Below are 19728 nucleotides of genomic sequence, written 5' to 3' on the forward strand. Positions count from 1 at the left end.
AATAAATAGAAGCCTACTTCAACCTCTTCAGATTTGGCTTCAAAATCACACCCTTCTAAGTTCTAAGCCAACCTTATCTCTTTCGCACTCTCGCAGAAATGGGGATTCCTCACTTTCTCGTTATACCATACCCAACACAAGGACACTTGAATCCCAGTATGCAGTTCGCTCATGCTGTGGTCAAACATGGCTGCAACGTCACTTTCCTAAGCACAGAGTTCAACCACCAAAGAGCGATGATGAAGGCTGCGAGTTCTGATCAAGAAAACCTCTTGGGATCAAAGATCAAGTTAGTCTCACTCCCGGATGGTTTAGATCCTGAAGATGAAAGAAGAGATTTGCAGAATCTGGTTTTTTCAATCAAAAAGACCATGCCTTTAAGCCTTCCTAAACTCATAGATGAGATTAATGCTTTAGATGGTAACAGTAAGATCACTTGCATAGTTGTTACTGTTAATATGGGATGGGCCTTAGAAATTGGAAGCAGACTGGGAATCAAAGGTGCTCTGCTCTGGCCTGCCTCTGCAACTACTTTGACTCTCTGTGATTCCATTGACAGCTTCATTGATGACGGTGTTATTGATTCTGAAAATGGTAAAATCTTTTACCTCTATTACGCTCAAAAGCTGTTTGCAAATAAGACTACGTCTTTGGCCTTGAATAATTCTCCAACAGGACAAAAAAAACTTGTACTCTTCTCAGTTTTGATCCATCTCTGCTTAAAATTTCGTTTTTTAATTTTCATTTTTTATTTGTATTTTGAACTCCAAAAGTTCCACCAAACATATCAGGATTATAAATGATGTGATCTCTTTTTCATTCTCTTCCCTTCAAAATCTTGAACCTATTTCCATTTCAGGACTTCCGATCAAAACCCAGAAAATTCAGCTTTCTCCTAGCATGCCTCTGATGGACCCAAAAGATTTGCCTTGGTGCAGCCTGGGAAGGGTCTACTTTGAACACCTGGTACAAGAGATTCAGACTTGCAGGTTAGCACAATGGTGGCTCTGCAATACTGTGCATGAACTTGAACCTGTGGCTTTTTCCACATCACCAAGGCTCTCGCCTATTGGTGGCCCAATGTTGGCAAATAGTGACTACAACCCAACATCATTCTGGGAAGAAGACAGAACCTGTCTACATTGGTTAGACCAACAACAACCTAAATCTGTCATTTATGTTTCTTTTGGTAGTTTGTCAGTGTTGGAGCCTAACCAGTTTACAGAACTAGCACTTGCGCTCGACATTTTGGATATGCCTTTTCTTTGGGTTGTGAAGCCTGCGAATGAACAACATAATGCATACCCACATGCGTTTAAGGAAACTAATAAGGGTAAAATTGTTGGTTGGGTCCCACAGAAGAAGGTCTTGAAACACCCTGCCATAGCTTGTTTCATTAGCCATTGTGGTTGGAATTCCACCATGGAAGGTTTAAGTGGTGGGGTGCCTTTCTTGTGTTGGCCATTTCGCAATGACCAGTTCGTGAACAAATTTTTTATTTGTGAGATTTGGAAGGTTGGATTGGGACTTGACAAGCAAGAAAATGGGGTTATATCAAAGGATGAGATCAATAAGAAGGTGGAGCTGGTTCTTGGAAGTGAAGATATGAAAGCAAGGTCTTTGAAATGCAAGGAAATTGTGATAGAAAACATGGAAAAAGAAGGTCGTCAATATACAAGGAATCTCAACAACTTTATCAACTGGACCAAGGAGTGAACATGTTCCTGCTGATCAATTAATAAAGGGTCGGAATTCCTATTAGAGAATGCGATGTGTATCCAAAAGCTTGAGGTTCCTCATTTACGTATGCATAAGCTTGACGCCAAGAAAAAACATAATTAATCTCAGATGGCCATTTTTTCCTCTCTTGTTTTTATATAATTTTATCTTATTTTAATTAAGACATCGTAGTTTTTTTTTTTTTTTGAGTTCTTGTAATTTCGTCACCTATAAGTATTGGTCCCTATATTTCGTAATTTGGTAACTTGTAAGAGAAACAACAGCGGATGACATGACTGGTTCTCATTTAGCATACACATAGATTAATTTTTCCATCTAAATAAAATCAATACCAACTAAATTATAGATTATGGGGGTGTTTAGATGAAACCAACTATAGTTTGGAGAATAGCTTCTAGAAAATAGATTCTGGAGAGAATAGATTTTGTGAAAAAATGATTCTGAGAAATGAGAGTGTTTAGATAGTTGTTATCAGAAGCAGTTTTTATATATATGAATTACTAAAAAAACATAAGTTAATATGATAATTACATAAAAGATAGATTTTATGATATATTTTAATTTGAAAGAATAAAATTGTTAATAATATATTTTTTACCAACATAATTAATAATACATAAGATAATATAATTAATAAATAATCAATATGTGTATAATATTTATAATATATAAGATTAAATATGTTTATTAAAAAATAATTGAGGGATATTAAAGTCATATTATTATTGAGATCTACTCTGTCAGGCACAATTATACTTTCTAATTTCAACCAGAAGCAGAATAGATTCACTTCTCCTAAAGTCATGATTTTAGATTCCAAAACCATGGTTTCGAATTATTTCTTCAAAATTAATGCTGTTTGGGTGACATTCCATCCAAATTATGGTTTTGCCTCCCAAACCATAGTTTTGGGGCACCCAAATAGACCCCCCAAACCATATATAAGTGTAAGGAGATGGTTAAAAATGTAATAAATTTTTATTTTCACTTTGATATAAATAAATTTTTGTTTCATCGTTCTATGTTTAAACAACATTTTCTCTGCCCCGATGAGGGCATTAAATTATTGTATTATATGTCGTGGTGTGTTGTTTCCCGGTCTCTCCATTTCTTTTACGTCCATTTCCCTCCATTTCTCTGATCTTGACCTTTTATATAATCTGCGGCTGAAAAAATGCAAAGACCCATGACATTTAACACCTTCAGATCACACCCTAAAACACTCCCTCCTTCCCCCTCGCTTTCTCCCTCTGCTCTTTTTTTTTTTTTCCTTCTTCTCTTATTCTCTCTTGGTCGGGTTTCTAGGTTATTATTTATAGCAAGGTTTTAAACCTGGGTCTTAAAAGACTGTTACTCAATTTTTATTTATAAGTCAATTGTAGGGAAAAAGATTGTTCCTAAATATAAGTCACTTGTAAAGTAATTAATGATTTTTTTTTTAATTTTGTCCTATTGACTTAATAACTACAGAGAGTGATAAAGTGAATAGGTAAGAAACGTATTTTTAATATATTTTCTAATAAAGGCAAACATGAAAAAAAATTATAAATTTAATGTATTTCTTGATTTACGGGTTTAGGATACAAGTAACTTATACATAGAGACAGAATGATATAGTTTTTTAAAATTCAGGAAAACATATTAATTTATTTATCACTTTCTGAAAATATAGCATTAGTCCACTTCGTTTTTCTGAGCAACACGCCAAATACCATAAAAACAATAAAAATTGTTATCTTAAAAAAATTGTCATTATTTTTTGTTGTTTTGCCAGCAAAAAGTTGTCGTTATTCTAAACTAAGAAACAAATAAGTAAACAACAATTTTATACTGCCTTCTTTTAACTGATTTTTTCTACTATCTTAATTGAATGGTGTGCAACCTTTTAAATAGTTTTATCATTTTTGTGTAAAATTTTTATTATTCTAATTTTTGCCTATAATTAATAATGTGGAGTGAGAAAATAGAGAAAGAAGAAGATTAAAAGGGAGGAGAGACTGGAGAGTGAGTGCATAAAAAAAAAAGGCTAAAATATATTTTTAATCTTTTAATTTTACACAATGTTTTATCTTGATCCATTAACTTTAAAAAGTATATTTTCAGTTCTTTAATCCCAAAATTATTAGTCTTAAATAATTTTTTTGTGATATTCATGGTTATTTTGAATATTAAACTTAATATGTTAGCCTTTAGTAATATTTTATCAGTATTTAGGAGCTCAATATCATTATTTTTTTTTGTTAACAATTTTAGGGTTAGTGAATTAAAAATTTATTTTTTAAAGTGAAGAGATCAAAATGAAATATTGTATAGAGTTAAAGAATTAAAAGTATATTTTAGCAAAAAAAAAAAGAAGAAGAAGAAGAACGGAAAGCGGGGATTTTCATAAGGTGCGATGTCAAGATATTAAATGCCACATGACTCTGCATTTTTTCAGCCGCAGATTAAATGAAAGGCTAGGATTGGGGAAATTGAAGGAAATGGTTGAAAAAAGAAATGGAGAGGGCTTGTGCCGAGAAAAAGTATGGAATATTAAAAAAGAGAATTACAATCAAGTCTCATAAAAAAAAATTACAAAACAAGTCTTAGAGATTATCACTCTCCATTGTAGAGCTTGTTATTATAAGCTGTTCAGATTGTTATTGAGACTTTTTAGTAATGATTTCTTTTTTATAGAACTTGATTGTAATTCTCTCATATTAAAATATGTGTAGTTGGATTACTGCTTTCAGCCATAGAATTAAAGAAATTAGCAACTGTGTAGTTTATCCATTAAAAAAATCGGAAGACCCTTTTTTAACCAAACTAATGACTCCCTCTAATCATTCGAGAGTTGAATGATAACCCAACCGTAAAAGGTTTTTAACCCCACCCTGTACAAGCCCAAGCCCAATTCTTCATGACTCAATGTAGCTCTTTAATTTAATATTTACTATTCCCGACAACGTGACAAATCAAGATTCGAATCTCTGCTAAGAGAGCTATTCACATTTAGTACCTGATAGTACCTCGAATAAAATTGCCTTCAATCGAAAGATACCTATGCTTTAGCAACAAAAAATATTTCCGACAAATGTTAGGTTTAACGAAAGAAACTAATCATTTATAACGTCATAAAGCAATGTTTGAATTCTTGTCTCAACGTAGGTCTTTAAAAATATAAAACTTATTCGTTAAAATTATAAAATTATAAAATACAGGAGTTTATTGCGAGGCTATTTTTTAATAATTAATACTATTTAGTCGTGTTTTTAAAATTTTATTTCAAATAACTTTAACATGTAGAGATAATTTTATGTATATTTATAATTGTAGGAGGGATGAATGATAATTTTGAAAAATTCCAAAAACCATATTTAAAAATAGATTTTAAAATTATTTAAAGTAATTATTATCTCACATACCTTTTTTTTGCCAATCAATTATCTCACATTCCTAATTAGTAAAGAGTCTGATCAAGAGTTCAAAATTTTGACTGCAAAATATTTTTTTTAATTTTAAAATCTTAATTTAAAGACAAAAAATTAGCCGCAAAAGAAATTTGCAACGTAAAACCTATGAGTTCTATCACTGTTTACCCACTTACCATAATCGCTCAAATAGAAATCAAAGTAGAACACATTAATAGTTAATGGAAGAAACGTGAATTAAACTAAGCAAATCAGGGATTTATAACCTTTTTTTTCTTTGTGCCAAGGCAGAATGAATTTTGTACAGAAAAGATCGAATTAGTAAATGGAAAAAGATTAGGAATTGATTTTTAAGTAAATAAAAAATTTAAAAACTGAATTAAAACGAGTCATAATTAGAATTTGAGTTATAAATGAGTTAAAAATTTAAATAATTAAAAGATTTATTTTGCCAAAGACATTTTGTTACTTCGTATATTTTTTTGGCAGAATGTTAATTCTGATAATTTATTATTGCCTTCCTAGATTCTTTATTTATGCAGTATTCACAGATTTACATATTTATTAAAAAAACTCATTTAGTTTTTTCCTTTTCTTTTTGTGCTTCTAATTACGATTCTTTCTCCTGAAACTTCAGCGTACCCAATTGTTTAAAAGCAATTTTTAAAACAGAGTATTTATTATTTTTTAATTAACACATTAGCAATATTTTTATTATCCCCCAATTCAAATTTTTTTCATTTCAAACGAGTTATATTCCTTCATATTATTATTTATCAGGTTAATACTATTCTTAGTTTCTTAAATTTGACCTCAGTTAAGTTTTGATCTAAGAAATTTAAAACCAATAATTTTATTCTTTAAAATCTTGTTTGTTGAGTGTTTAAAAATCTTTAAACGGGTCAAAATAAAATCAAATTTCAGAAAATAAAACTATTAGTTTTAAATTTCAAACACTGACACCAAAATAAGATTAAATTTCAACAACTAATTTTCTAGTCTCTTCCTATTACAGCTGCTTTAGTGTACAAACATCTATCTCAGGAAAAAAGTATTACTTTCGATTTTTAATATAAAAGTTAATTTGACTTTTAATTTGATCTTAAATATAAGATCTCACTCTACTTTTTCCTTCATATCTATTCATTTTTAGTTTGACTTTTAATTTGATCTTAAATATAAGATCCCACTTTATTTTTTCCTTTATATCTATTCATTTTTTCCAAGATTGTTCTTGTAGTAGTTATACATGTTAAATGTTTTATCAAATGATAATTCTAACTAATACACATGATTAGTAAAAATATTTTAGAAAAAACTCCTAATTATTACAAATAACTAAATAAACAAACTTCTTTAATGTATTCAAACGGGTCTACTAGCTCCTATATTAAAGACCTAACTTTTATATTAAAGACAAGATATATTTAAAATAAACGGGTCAAAAATCTCTTACATTCATGAACAAAGTTGACTCCAATCAGACATCCTAACGTCTATTAAAGTGAAATCTCCATTATTTCTGTGCTGCTTTGTGTTTCTCTGCGAAAGTGAAACCCACCAAAAACTTCCAATAATTCTGACGGAAATTTTGATGGATGTATAACCTGGAGGAAAACAAGTCAATATCGATGTGTGTGCATATGTAACAACATGCACTTGTTTCCCTCGACGATTCAATAAATTCATTCCTCCATGGATAACTGGCAAACTGAAGCAGACACTAATGATCATAACACAATGCGAGCCAGCAAAACATTTCCTCCACAAAGGAATATTAATTGCAATTCTAGAACATCTATGTGACATGAAACAACTATGTAACAGCAACATGAATGACTCAAGTGTCCAAGAATTACCAGCTTCAGCAGACAATCATTTACAATTGGACACATGACATGAAATTAGTAGCAATGACTGTATCAAATCTCAAGGGAAACGATAAGTTGGGGATTCATTCAGTAAGGTAAATAGTTTTGAATAACTGTCTTATGCTTCCATTATTAACTTGAAAACCATCACCCTCGTATAATTGTCAATCTTCATCATCAGAGCTAGCTTCATCACTGCTATAATCACTACTATCACTCCCTCCCAGATCCAAATTCACAGGCTGCACCTGAATAACTTCAGGCGGCTTGTGTAGAGGAACATGCGGGCGTACTTGTTGTTCATTGAACACTGGTACATTAAGGGAGTTCATAGGTGGCAACGGCACAGGATCCCCGGGTTTCCAGCCAGGAGGGGGCTTAATTGGCAAATCAACAGGCAATTCCACAGGCATTCCAGGCTTCCAACCAGTTGGAACTGTAAAATTTGGAGGAAGCAATCCTTGAATTGCAGACAAATTGGCAAGTGGATTCGTCTCCACAGGCTGAGGAGGTGGAGGCTCAATGATAGGCTCAATCGTTTTCTCCTTAGTTTCAACCACTTTAGGCAATCCAACATCAAGGTCAGCAAAATTATACAGCTGCGATGCTCGCATTTGCTCCTCTTGAGGTGCAGGGGGAAGTGCACCACGAAGAGGAGCTTGCCCAGCTCCAAATTCTGGTGATGCAAAAGTTGTGTAACTTATCCTATGGGCACAGGATAGTATATCAGATAGCTTTAGGTGAGATGAAACAGTTGTTGAGTTCAAAGAATCATCGTCATTGCTCTCTCCTGATTTCAATCGCTTAGGCCGGCGATAATCAGAATAATCATCAACAAGAATGTCAAGAACTCGCTCAGCATCTTTGAGTTTGTTGGCAAATGCAAGCATCCCTGCATCTTTGGCATGAATTTCTCGACCAACATTCTGCTTAACATCTTGCAGATCAAGAATTTCTTGGAGCTCTGCAACAGCTTCAAAGATTTGGGTTTGAAGAGCTGTGAAAAGTGAAAGAATTTCCTTGGTGGAGGAAAGAGAAGACTCTAAAGAGGTAGAAGACTGTGGTTGGGTTTGCGAAGAAAGGAAAGTGGGGACGGATCCACGGAAGGCAGTAACCCAAAGGGATCTATTGGGAGATACTTCAAAGAGCTTGGAAGCCAAAGAAGCCATTTGGAGAAGAAGAGCTTGAGCTCTAGGGAGGGGAGGGAGAAGAGAGAGGAGTGCAGGGGAAGGAGCATTGGAAGTGTGTTGATGGTGGGGTTGAGGGTGATGGGAGTGGGATGGAGGAAGCTTGGGAGGTGTAGGGTTTTGAATGGAAGGTGAATTAGCATTTGTGAGGCCCAGTCGTGCTGGGGATTGCACAATTTGATGCTGAAGCATCTTAAATCAACGTATCTGCAAAACAAGAAATTTGGGTCAAGCTTGTCATAAGCTTCCATTCAACCCAGAAATTTAAAACTGCTCATTGAAGTATTTATGTCCACAAAAGAAGCCACAAACAAGTAAAGGCAATTGAGACAGGCAGAGCACAAATACAAAAATGACATCAAGACATCAACATCAAATTATCAAAACACCTTGCCAGGAAAATAAATAAATGAAAATTGTAAGTAGAAGGATAATTAATAAATCGAACTAGCAACTAGACTTTTTTTAGCCAACAGCAAACACAATCTGCATATGCATATTAGGGATACAAAAAACCTTTCATTTTGAGGTTAACATATTTGTTTATATAGTTAATGCATATTTTCTTGAATATTCAGGTTGCAACTTTCTTGACAGTATACATCATTGTAAATGATTCATATAAGCAAGGTTTGAGACACTCCAAATGTATTGTTACACAACTTTATGTCCAATTGAATGGGGAATTATTCAAATTTTCATACTACAATTCCTAAGGAGGATAATTTCAGCTCTCTTTTTTTTTGGGTGAAATAATTTCAGCTCTTTATTACAACACCATAGTTCAATAAGAACTATAGCTTAACAAAAAAAATGTTATAATTAACTACGTCATCATTATAGGTTCTGAATTCAGACATGCATTATATTTACAATCTACAAACGTCAGAATGAAAAAGAATATGCATTCAACATGCATCCTAATTACCTAACCTCTGCACTTTCTAAGCTATATCAGTCATAATACACGGTAAATGCATAAATCACCAGCAAGGCTACTTCCCAGGCAACTAGAAAACGAAGATGAATTTGATGCACGAGCCATTGAACTATAGATATATTTTCCAACTCCCACTGCAACTCTAACTAGAAAGAAGCAGAGCACTGAGCAGTAAAATCCACAAACAGAGTGCAAATGTAATCATTAACATTAAAATATACTGGTCAGCATCGTAGTACAGCAAAGTAAAATTCCAAGCCACGAACTAGCGAGATTTTAGCAAGAAAACCATGAAATATTTGCAAATCGCAACCCTGGCAACCAAATCTACATGGAGAGACCAATCTCACTAGATTTTACAAGCCCCAGATGACGCATCAATCCCATAAACGAATACTTCAACGGAATCGCAAGCCACCGATAGAATTTTCGTCGGTGTCGTGAACGAAGGTTGGCAACGGTGGGTGTCGTCGTTCCTCGGCAGAGATCAATCTCAAACCAAAGAGAAGACTAGATCAATTGGGATTTTTTTTAAAAAAAAACTAATTGTTAATTTTTCAATGATTTTGCACCGAGGACGGCATATCCCGTCCAGACTCTGTTCTGTTATTTTATTTTTCTCGAATTCACGCAAAGGGTTCAAAAGTTGCCCATGTATCCACGGATAAGTTAATAAAAACACATACACACAAAATCAGAAGACGCGAAATGCAGCACACAAGAATCCTAATGAGTAGTGAAAGGTATAAAAATCCAAACACAGGAGAATAAGCAGGAGGAATCAAAATCAATATTCTAAGTAAACAATCAATCGTGTTGTCTTCGGTCCTTTTGGTCACAAGCAAAAAGCCTAAAATCCCCGAATCCCGAAACGGCAAGCATCCAGTTTATATCACCGACCCGCCAAAATGAAACAAAGACAGGCTGATACGCAGTGAGATTAAGAGCAGACAGACACAGAGCTGCTAGAGAAAGAGAAGAAAATTACAGGAACGAGTGCCGTGCGTGGCTTCCGCTCTATATCTGGTGGAGGGGACGGCGAGAATAAGAGCGATGAGCGAGATCGCTGTCGTGAGCCTGCGGATTTAGGGGGTGATATAATTTTAAAAGTGGTTTTATAGTTTTCAAAATAAATATATAAAAAAATTTGTCTGGTTTTATAAAAAATATTTTTAAAATTATATTTTAGAGATTACCAAACACTTTTGTAATTATTGCTTTCTTTAGTTCTTGCTCAGTGTTCTCTCATTTTCACTCCAACTGCTCCCAGGACAATTCCTTTTTCATTAAATTTAACATATTTTTAGTTTTGTTTCCTATGTTACGAATAACTGAAATTAATAGAAGATGGCCTCATTGACTCATCCAAAGATTTGGATTTTTAAACAAACTTTAGGTACCTTTAAATAACAAAATTTTGAATAAAAAAATTCCAACAATTTTCTCATTTTAATGTTTAACATTAAAAAAATTAATAAATTTAAGAAAAATTGCCCATTTATACTTATTTGAAAAACTAATTATCTAATGATTTTTTTTATTAGATCAATGATTTCCCTTTTTGAGGTTTTAGAGTATATATCAACAACTTGTTCAATTATGTAATGATATTTAATAAGTTTTTGTGTTTTAAAACTATTAAATATAAAAAATACATGTACTCAAATTGAGGTATTATGGTACATTTAATTCTCAAAAAATAATTTATGGGCGATTTTTTCTAAACTTAAACCGCTGAAATTAGAACTAATTCAAAATTATAATAAAAGTACTAATTTGTAGAACAATTAAATTCTTTTAAACAAGTTCTTTATTAAGTACCTAATCATAATTTTTATTTGATCGTTTTATTTAGTTATTGGCAAAAAATGTACTAATAAAAGTAGCTTCCTAATCATAATTTTTATTAGATCGTTTTATTTAGTGACTAATAAAATTATCGTTTAGTTACCAATAAACAAAAAGAAAAAAAAAAGAATAAAAAGGTCAATTTTATTTGTTTCTCTCTCCTTCGTCCCCCTCTCTCTTCCAGTCCAGCTAATATTATCCCACTCTTTACTCATTTCACGACCATCTTGTTCCCCACTGTCTCTCACACAGACATTTGAATTCCTCAGAAAGAATAATGCAGATTCTTGCCAGATACCTCCTTGTGTTGGAAGCCAGAAGCTACATTTGTTAGATCCAACCTCTTCGACCCTCCAAATTTAAGCAAAAATGGGTGGCCTTAGGGAGTCATGGTGTTTCTGCAAAGGCGTGGGCAAGTCCGAGAGAATGAAGGCCGCCATTTTCTCCGGTAAAGCCCAGGCCATGGCCACTATCTCCACCGCCGCTAATGGGATCTCCGGTGCCGGCTTCTTGATCCACCGCAACTTGCTTTTGACTACTCATGCTAATCTTCCCTCCGTTGCTGCCGCTGAGAGCTCCGAGATCCGCCTCCAAAACGGCGTCGCTTCAACTCTTGTTCCTCACAGGTACCCATCTCAGGTTTTTCTTTTTAGTCACATTGGCTTTCGAATTGTTGAAAATGATCTATGGAAAAAGAAAAGCAATGGATTGGAATCGACAGTTTATGTATCGTTGGGAGGGAAACCTCATGGGTAAGATATCACTTATATATGTGTTTTCCCTATGAATGTTGGAGGCATTTACCCTTTTAGGATTTTTTTTTTTTTTTTGGGTGATGTTACAGGGTTCTTTAGTATTACTTGTCGGTTTCTCCTGCCTCTTGGTTACAGTTGTCTGTCTCTTATCAGCTAAATGAAGTGTTAAAGTTGGACTTTAGATGGTAGCGTCTATTCGAGTGTGGCATCTCTTATGATAAATGGCTATTCGTTAATTTATAAATGGCGGTTTTATAATTAGCTTGGACAGTGAACCAAAAGGGCAACTGGGTCCAAGATCAACCACAAAGGAAATTTCCAGTGGCAGCCTTTGCAGAATCTCTGCAATTAGTTTATTTATCTATATCTTTTTATTTTGTTTGGCCATATTTATCCATGTCACAAGCTTCAGCTGCAAAAAATAACTCTTATAAGCCACAAGCTAAATTAAATTACAGTGCCGATCAAGTATCATGGTGCCCAGAGCCTTAGTAGGGAGCTACAAGCTATAGCAAGCTATTAATAACGTACCCGTTTTGCCAGTAAGATGTATGATATTATAGAACTAACAAGTAACAACTTGAGAGTATGATGGTCCAAAAAAAAAAAAAACACTTGAGAGCATGGGCTGTGAAGGATTTTAGATAACTGGCTAGACTTGCTGATAATTCATATATAAAACGTAGCTATAACATTGGCATAGATCACCATAAATCATCCATGGAAAATGAATTCCTATTACCTGCTATTGTTCAGAAAGTCTAAACATTAACTAAGACTCATAATTATGGGTTACACCGTCTAATAAGTTCCTGTCAGAAATTTGTTCGCTTGATATTTCAAGAGACATTCTTAGTTCTGGCTTCATTCTCTAGTTCATGTCTTTTGAAGTTAGTCGAAGTTGAAAGATGCTGGCTTTGATTAATGCAGCAAGCATCTTTGACTTCCATGCCTTTTAATCTTTTGTGGCATTGCTTGCACATGATAGGCTTGCACTGTGAGATCAAAGAAAACTCCCGTGTTCTCCTTCTGTTTTCTAAGGAAGGAATTACTGCATAAGTTCTTGTCTACAATAAATTGACTTGCACATATTAGAATATAAATTAGCATTTCATCATCAAAGGCTAAAATGTTGAGATTTATTGGTTAAGTATCACCCTATATTAAAAGTTAGTCAATTTGCCCCTTCCACCTATCCGTTGTTGGCAATCATTGAGGCATGACAATTATGTGACCTTTTTTCCTTTTTCTGGAGATAGCAACAGTAGCAGCTCAAAATTTACCATTGTAAACTCATTTCTTCAAATATTTATTGAATTGGAATCAATAAGAAATGTCTTTCCATTAATCTTTCTTTTCATGACAATCATGAAAAGATGATGTAATTTTCAATTGTTATACCTGACACGGCCATCTTGAAAGCAATGTTATTTTATACCACGGCATCTGAGATGTCATATAGTTTAACGTACTAGTGTACCAAACACCTGTAGATTGCAATTAGAACAAATCCGAATATGAGGATGTTCTCTAAAGCTGGAAGTATTACTTTACTTTTTTAAAGTCATAATTTTTTCGTCCAGATATTTTTTTAATAATTGAATGAACGATCAGTGTAAAATATATTAACTCTTAAATCTTGCCATGAAATGATCTGTTGATAAACTTTTTGTTTAAACTGAAGTGGGTATATTGCAGTTCTTGAAAACCAGTGCAGAGAAGAGAGGCAAGCTCCAATAATTGGAACCTCACCAATTTATCATAATAGTGATTGTTCGCATGTGGCAACCACCTTTTTGTCGTCTTCTGGACATGGATAAAATTTGAGTTTTGACCATCTTTAACAGCAGGACGTGCCCAATTTTCTGTCTATTGAGAAATCTAGGGAGATTCTCACTATTATTATTGATGAAGAACTCTGTTTTCCTTTTTGGCCCCCATTATAAGTTAATGTCTACTGAATTTTGTTTTCTTCTCTCACTTTCAAGTTAGTCTTCTAGCTATTGTCATTAAAGAGGGAAAAACAGTTACATGCTCTGCACTCTACCATAGATGCTTGGTTGAAAATAGTCAAAATGGCTCTGTGATCATCTGTGTTATCTGTGGAAAATTGAAGCTGGGAAGCTTGTAAAGATGCTTCCTTGTAATACAGAACTCAAGTATCATCAGGCTTCCATTTGTACATACCATGTTGGTTCATTGGTTCTGATCTAACTTAACGCATTTAAGTTCATGCAGCATTGCCCGTTCAAATGAAATTAAGGGGAAAATTGGTTGCAAATTCTTGAGACTGTTTCTTAATTGGCGAAATTAAAATATTACTACAATACTTTGCTCTCTTATTGTGGATGACTGAATGAAGAAAGAGGGATCTGACTTAGGCACTATGACTTGTGCTACCCTTTAAGTGATCATATTGTGAGCAGTGCATTAAATGGTACTTGTTTCAACTGGTTTCAGGTTTTTCATTACAAGCTCTGTATTAGATCTTACAATAGTGGGTATAGATGACGCGGATGGAGAATCAAGTGCCCAGGGTCAATGCCCTCACCACTTGAAGACCTGTTCCAAAGTTAATCTGGATCTGGGAAGCGCGGTTTACCTTTTGGGCTACACAGATAAACAAGAGCTCACTGTTGGTGAGGGAAAGGTAGTCATAGCCACTGACAATCTTATAAAACTGTCAACTGATGGGATGGCATGGAGGCCAGGATCTGCTGGGTTTGATGTACATGGAAATCTAGCATTTATGATTTGTGATCCAATGAAATTAGCCACATCTCCAAATGCCAAATCCTCTTCAACTTCTTCATCATCTTCATCCTCGTGGAAGAAGGATCTCCCTATGCAGTTCGGTATACCGATTCCTGTCATTTGTGATTGGTTAAACCAGCATTGGGAAGGCAGTCTTGATGAGCTTAACAAACCAAAATTACCAATAATTCGGTTGATGTCCACTGGCCTGAAGAGTGAGCATTCATGTACTTCCTTCACACAACGGCAAGTCTTCAAGTCAATAGAGGCTGACAATAATGATGGCACTGGGTCATCATCAAATAATATATCGAAGACAAAGGATCAAGGACCAACTTTTTCTGCCGCTGCTGGAGCTAACACTGTTGAAGAGAGTTTGACCACAAATCCTAATACTGCCTATGTCCAGGGAATTCCCACTCCAGAAATATATGAATCACCTAAATTAACTTCTAATCCTTTGAGGAGAAAGGAAAATATGCCAGTACAGCTTTTAGATATCAATTTTCCCCCAAGGATTACTAAACCTACAGGTTTACAACAATCTCATGCAGAACAAGAACTACATCCACATCGTGCCAAGGAACCTTCATCAGAAAGCGAGTTGGAAGGAGAACAAAACCGAAACAAAAGGCCAGGACCTCCTAGTGTAGAGGTTTCCTCAACGGGTTCTGTGAATGGAGCACAAAGCGAGGTTCAATCTAGTTCCTCGCCGCCAATGCAAGTATTAGACATGCACCACGGATACAGCAGTGAAGAAGAGACTATGTACTCTGCAGAAACGGCTGAGAGTCGCAACTATACAAGCCCTAGAGAGGGGAAGTTTCAGTCAGTAAGAAGGAGCCAGAGCTGTGTTGGTTACAATAGATGGGGTTCTAACCAAAGGAATCCGGCAGCGGGCAAGATGACGCCAGAAAACCAGAGAAGCTTCATCAATGGGAAGAAAATGTATTCACAAGGAGCAACTTCTCAGAGGAGTAATGACTATTTTAGCCCCACTGTATCCTCTATCATGAAACGCAGCAACTTGGATCACACTCACACTGTCAGACCCCGGCAAACTTCTGTTCATTCTTCACCAAGATGGATGTTTTGATTTATATATTATGATACCCCCAATCCCCAGAAAGCATTAGAGAGAAAACAGTAGAAAAAGAGTATAGTTTTTGCCCTTGTTTTTCTTCTTTATGAATTAATGGGCCCATCTAATTTCCTTATTTGCAGTGTAACTAAATTATTTTAGGAAACAAATGCAAACCCTGGTTATGGTGAATAAGAAATTCGCTCAAGATGTAGATTCCTTCAAAGTTTACACCGAGTGGGTCTTGGCCTTTTGTTGAAAGTGAATAGGTTCGATATTGAGAATAAAGGCGACCCCGGAATGTATTAGGTGGAGCTCGGGGCAGTGACAGAGTGGGGTACTAATGGCGAAATGTCATTGGCGGCATAACCATACCTCTTAATTTGCCTCGAAAATAAATAACTACTGAGGTGTAAGAAGTTTTTTAAATACAGCTGAAATGAGTGAAAAGTACATAGTAGGAAACAACACATAAATTTAATTTAATACTACCTCAACAAATTGAATATTCAATTTGATCTTAAACATAAAATATCAATTCATTTTGTCTTTCATATTTATTTATTTATTTTAAAATAGTCTCATAATGATTACAAATGTTAAAAATGTTTTTATTCCAATGTACATTACTCCTTCTGTCTCTTTTTATAAATAACAACTATCATTCCTCTCTTGTCCCTAAATATAAATAACATTTGCAAGTGATCTTAAAGTTTTGTAACAAATTTTCTAATTTACTCTCATTAATTACTTATTTTAATACTCAATATATTTATCATATCATTTTCCAAACCATCATCTCTTTTCATCGCATTCTTTCTTTCATAAGTAAGAGTAGTTTGGAAAAAGAACTTTGAATTTTTACCTATTTATTATCTTTAAATAACATTTTGATCCACGTGATAGAATCCAAAGTTGCTTATAAAAAGAGATAGAAGAAGTATTAACAAAGATATTTCAAAAAAGCCAATATTCATATATTATAAATGACTAATTTAACTCATTTTTTAATATTTAGAAATTAATTATATAGTTTTTATATTAAAGATTGGGGATAATAATATCTGATTTATGATCACAATGTTAAGAACATTTGTAATTTTAAAAACTGATAAAATAAAAATGTCAATACATTTTATTGTTTTGTAAGACCTTATTGGATTCGATTATTGGCTTCGAATAACGATAATCATTCATTTTATTTTTGCTATTGAAAAAAGGAGGGCCGAAAAATACGTTGCCCTGCCAAATACCAACTCATGAAACCATAGAAGACTAAACGAGCATGAAAATAACGAATGTATCTTCACTTTATTTGATTTTGACATGTTCAGAATTCAAACAAGGAAAATATCTCCTAGATTTTCCCGTACCCTTCATGAAAATGGTCAGTTTCAATTTTTCTGTGCAAATTGAATCGACCAAAGAAAACATACTCTAGATCTAGTCATGAAATATCATAGAAGATAGAATTGCAACAGCTTAACAGTCAATTAATTAACCATCCATGAACAAGACGTTTCTATATGAGTAGGGGTTTTACCATTCAAGGAAGGCAGTATAATATGGGCAGAGCCAGAGCATCTTAAATACTAACCGATCTGTATTCGTTTAGATGCCAACTCAATTTTGAAATTGTGATTAGATTAAATTAAACACGATTTGGAGTAGTATGCGTAATTCTCTTCACTACTCATGATACTGCACGGATGAGATAGAAACATTAATTTGTAATCATACTGAACCAAATTTTCTCAATTCTAGTTAATCCCAAGTATGGGAACACAAAATAACACAACGTCATTGTTCTAATGTCACATGCTAGAGAACTTTTAGTAGAGGGGAAAAAAGCATAAACTTCTAACATCTCCAGCAAGTTCTAAATACACTTAAAAACATGCTTCTATCGGTTCAAAGTGAGGCCCTCAGTAGCACCTAATTGAAAACTGAATAAGCAGATGCATTGACAACAGGGCAAAGCTAATTAATTAGTAGAAATTAATTCACACCTCATCCTCATGAAGAAGCATGTTTGGAATTCCCTTATTGACAGGAAACCGTCGTCCAGTTTCCGGACAAACTAGTGCACCTTCTTCAAGGTGAAGTTCCAAAAGAGCATGGTGAAACCTACTGAGAAACTCATCAGATTCAAGCATGGATGGATCAGCTTCTTCTGGCAGTTCAGTATAACCCATGGCACGAGACGCATCAACGAATGCCTTCCACTGTATCTTCTCAAACATCTTTTTCAGAAAGTCAGCATTCATCTCAACTGTCTTTTCCGCCACCTTCTCTACCTCAATGCGCAGTGGGAAGCCATTTGTCACGCCCTTTATGTTAGATGATAGCATATTGTGCGTCAGCAACCTCATCGTTATCAGCTATAAGAGTATAAGCAGCAAGCAGGAAATTCACTGCTATCTGGAGAGCCAAGTGGCCTTGTCCACAAGTTTGCTGGGTTGAGGTGAAGTCTTATAGATGTCAAAATGTCAGACTGAAGTAAAAGGTCTTCAAGGATGGGCTTAGCTGTAAAAATGATGAGCAAAAGGAAAATTTAAGCAAAAAAAACTGCAATGCAACGAGAACTGGATTGAGGAAGCCACAATACTCAAACTAATAACAAGCTTGCAAGAAAATATCCTCACATTTAAGATAAGGTAGTTTATCAGGCTTTTCTGACTAATTGATTTCACTTGTATATTCTGAGCATCAATAAATGTCCAAAAAAATTATCCAAAGACCTTCATGATACATGAGTAACCCAATTAAAAATAACAGAAAGCATGATACTTATTCATATGTTAACAAGAATTCATATTCTTGAACGAAACAATTGGAAAATACAATATTTGAAATATATTTAGTGATTTCCATGAACATTGAAGTTAATTATATATATTTCTTCAAAAATTAGAATGACTTCTGGATCCGCAGGAAAAACAATGCTTCCATGATGAAGAAGATGAGACAAGTTTAGAACAGGTGCGTCAATGTTTAAGAAAACATAGCATAAAAGCAGAGTACTTACCATATAATTGCAAAACTCTAACTGCAAGTAAAGTGAAAAAATCAATTTCAACAAATAACTTAAACAACTAGGATTTTAGACCCTATTTCAACAGAGCATTAGCCCCCGAAAGAGAATCTTCCATCCACCCCCAACATGAAAGCAAGGCTTTAGGCACGATTGCAGTATACCAAAAGAGATTAGCACATGGTCATAGTCCTGGTCTTCAACTTAAACCAAACCAGAGCAGGACTAATCATTATCCAGACTTTGAACATATTTCTATGTCTAACTGAGATGCACAAACAGAAAAATACAATCAACAAGGTCTAAGCCTAAGTTTCATATCAAGTAAAAACACAGCAAGATGAGACCACTAGCAAAACTTTAAACACAAGTTTTCAGACCACTACAACAGCAGCAGCTGAGATTTATTCAAATTTCACAACAACACATACATAAAAAAAAAAAAAAAAAATGAATATTACAGAGTTTACAAATAAAGTTCTATAAGTCAAACATCAGAATCCCAAGTCATGGAATCTAATCTCGTTCATGCCAAGCGCCCATCACTTGATTTCAAAATCAAATTCAAGCAATCAAAGTTTCAATTTTTACAATCCAAACTCACAGGTTAAAATTACCGGTGGCCAAAAAGAGAGCTCACAATTGCATCCTCACACGGAATATATAGATATATATATACACACACCATAACTCCAAAATCAAAAGCGTAATGAAGTTACCATAGCAAGAGAAAAAAATGAAAGGAGAAGATATAACCAAGGGAACGATTTGCCGGGGGAAAAAAAAAACGCCCGGAACCACGAGGAGGAACCATTCGCGTAGGAAAAACGAGCAAGAAGAGAAAAAAAGAAAAGACACGAAATCGCTACCTGATGTGCAGAAGAGAGAAGCACGAAAGGTAGCTGTGAACTCCGACGCTTACGACGTCCAGCGAATCAGCAGAACTCCGAACTCAGGGAGCTGCCTGCTCAACGGCGTCTAGCAGTAAGCAATGCCCAAGGGTTTGGAAATAAAGCCTTCGAGTACTATTTTCGCACATTGGGAGAGGATCCTCCTATACTTCCCTTTCCCTTTCCCTTTTTTAATAATAAATTTTAATGCTTTATTT

At 34.5% G+C, this 19728-nt stretch overlaps 4 protein-coding genes across 5 annotated transcripts; 2 read left to right on the forward strand and 2 right to left on the reverse strand.

Moving 5' to 3' along the window:
* Positions 1-86: 86 nt before the first annotated feature.
* On the forward strand, positions 87-1762 carry LOC114750870 (UDP-glycosyltransferase 83A1-like). The gene is made up of 2 exons (XM_028939506.1): positions 87-594; positions 860-1762. Exons 1-2 carry the CDS (start codon positions 99-101, stop codon positions 1714-1716), a joined length of 1353 nt encoding a protein of 450 aa, XP_028795339.1. The 5' UTR covers positions 87-98; the 3' UTR covers positions 1717-1762.
* A 5146-nt stretch (positions 1763-6908) lies between these two features.
* LOC114750868 (mediator of RNA polymerase II transcription subunit 4-like) lies at positions 6909-10230 on the reverse strand. 2 transcript variants are annotated; one of them, XM_028939504.1, is made up of 2 exons: positions 10137-10230; positions 6909-8415 (listed from the first exon to the last, which is right to left on the reverse strand). In XM_028939504.1, the coding sequence occupies exon 2, from the start codon at positions 8398-8400 to the stop codon at positions 7186-7188; it is 1215 nt and encodes a 404-aa protein (XP_028795337.1). In that variant the 5' UTR covers positions 8401-8415; positions 10137-10230; the 3' UTR covers positions 6909-7185. The 2 variants fall into 2 exon arrangements, with proteins under 2 accessions (XP_028795337.1, XP_028795338.1); XM_028939505.1 differs by lacking the exon at positions 10137-10230 and adding an exon at positions 9499-10025.
* A 949-nt stretch (positions 10231-11179) lies between these two features.
* LOC114750860 (uncharacterized) lies at positions 11180-15800 on the forward strand. Its single transcript, XM_028939496.1, has 2 exons — positions 11180-11622; positions 14212-15800. Exons 1-2 carry the CDS (start codon positions 11366-11368, stop codon positions 15599-15601), a joined length of 1647 nt encoding a protein of 548 aa, XP_028795329.1. The 5' UTR covers positions 11180-11365; the 3' UTR covers positions 15602-15800.
* Positions 15801-17298: 1498 nt separating this feature from the next.
* Positions 17299-19595, reverse strand: LOC114750858 (multifunctional methyltransferase subunit TRM112 homolog A). Its single transcript, XM_028939495.1, has 2 exons — positions 19490-19595; positions 17299-18112 (listed from the first exon to the last, which is right to left on the reverse strand). Exon 2 carries the CDS (start codon positions 17956-17958, stop codon positions 17590-17592), a length of 369 nt encoding a protein of 122 aa, XP_028795328.1. The 5' UTR covers positions 17959-18112; positions 19490-19595; the 3' UTR covers positions 17299-17589.
* Positions 19596-19728: the final 133 nt, after the last annotated feature.

The sequence above is a fragment of the Neltuma alba genome, unplaced genomic scaffold, assembly GCF_004799145.2.
Source record: "Neltuma alba isolate B1F8T4 unplaced genomic scaffold, ASM479914v2 tig00006659_pilon, whole genome shotgun sequence".
NCBI classification, from domain to species: domain Eukaryota; kingdom Viridiplantae; phylum Streptophyta; class Magnoliopsida; order Fabales; family Fabaceae; genus Neltuma; species Neltuma alba.

What these genes read in the sequence shown, in the direction of transcription:
- LOC114750870 (XM_028939506.1), top strand. Translation starts at nt 99, where the DNA reads ATGGGGATTCCTCACTTTCTCGTTATACCATACCCAACACAAGGACAC. An exon ending in TGTTATTGATTCTGAAAATG is followed by an intron (nt 595 to 859) that starts GTAAAATCTTTT and finishes TTTCCATTTCAG; the next exon opens with GACTTCCGATCAAAACCCAG.
- LOC114750868 (XM_028939504.1), bottom strand. Translation starts at nt 8,400, where the DNA reads ATGCTTCAGCATCAAATTGTGCAATCCCCAGCACGACTGGGCCTCACA.
- LOC114750860 (XM_028939496.1), top strand. Translation starts at nt 11,366, where the DNA reads ATGGGTGGCCTTAGGGAGTCATGGTGTTTCTGCAAAGGCGTGGGCAAG. An exon ending in TCAACTCTTGTTCCTCACAG is followed by an intron (nt 11,623 to 14,211) that starts GTACCCATCTCA and finishes AACTGGTTTCAG; the next exon opens with GTTTTTCATTACAAGCTCTG.
- LOC114750858 (XM_028939495.1), bottom strand. Translation starts at nt 17,958, where the DNA reads ATGAGGTTGCTGACGCACAATATGCTATCATCTAACATAAAGGGCGTG.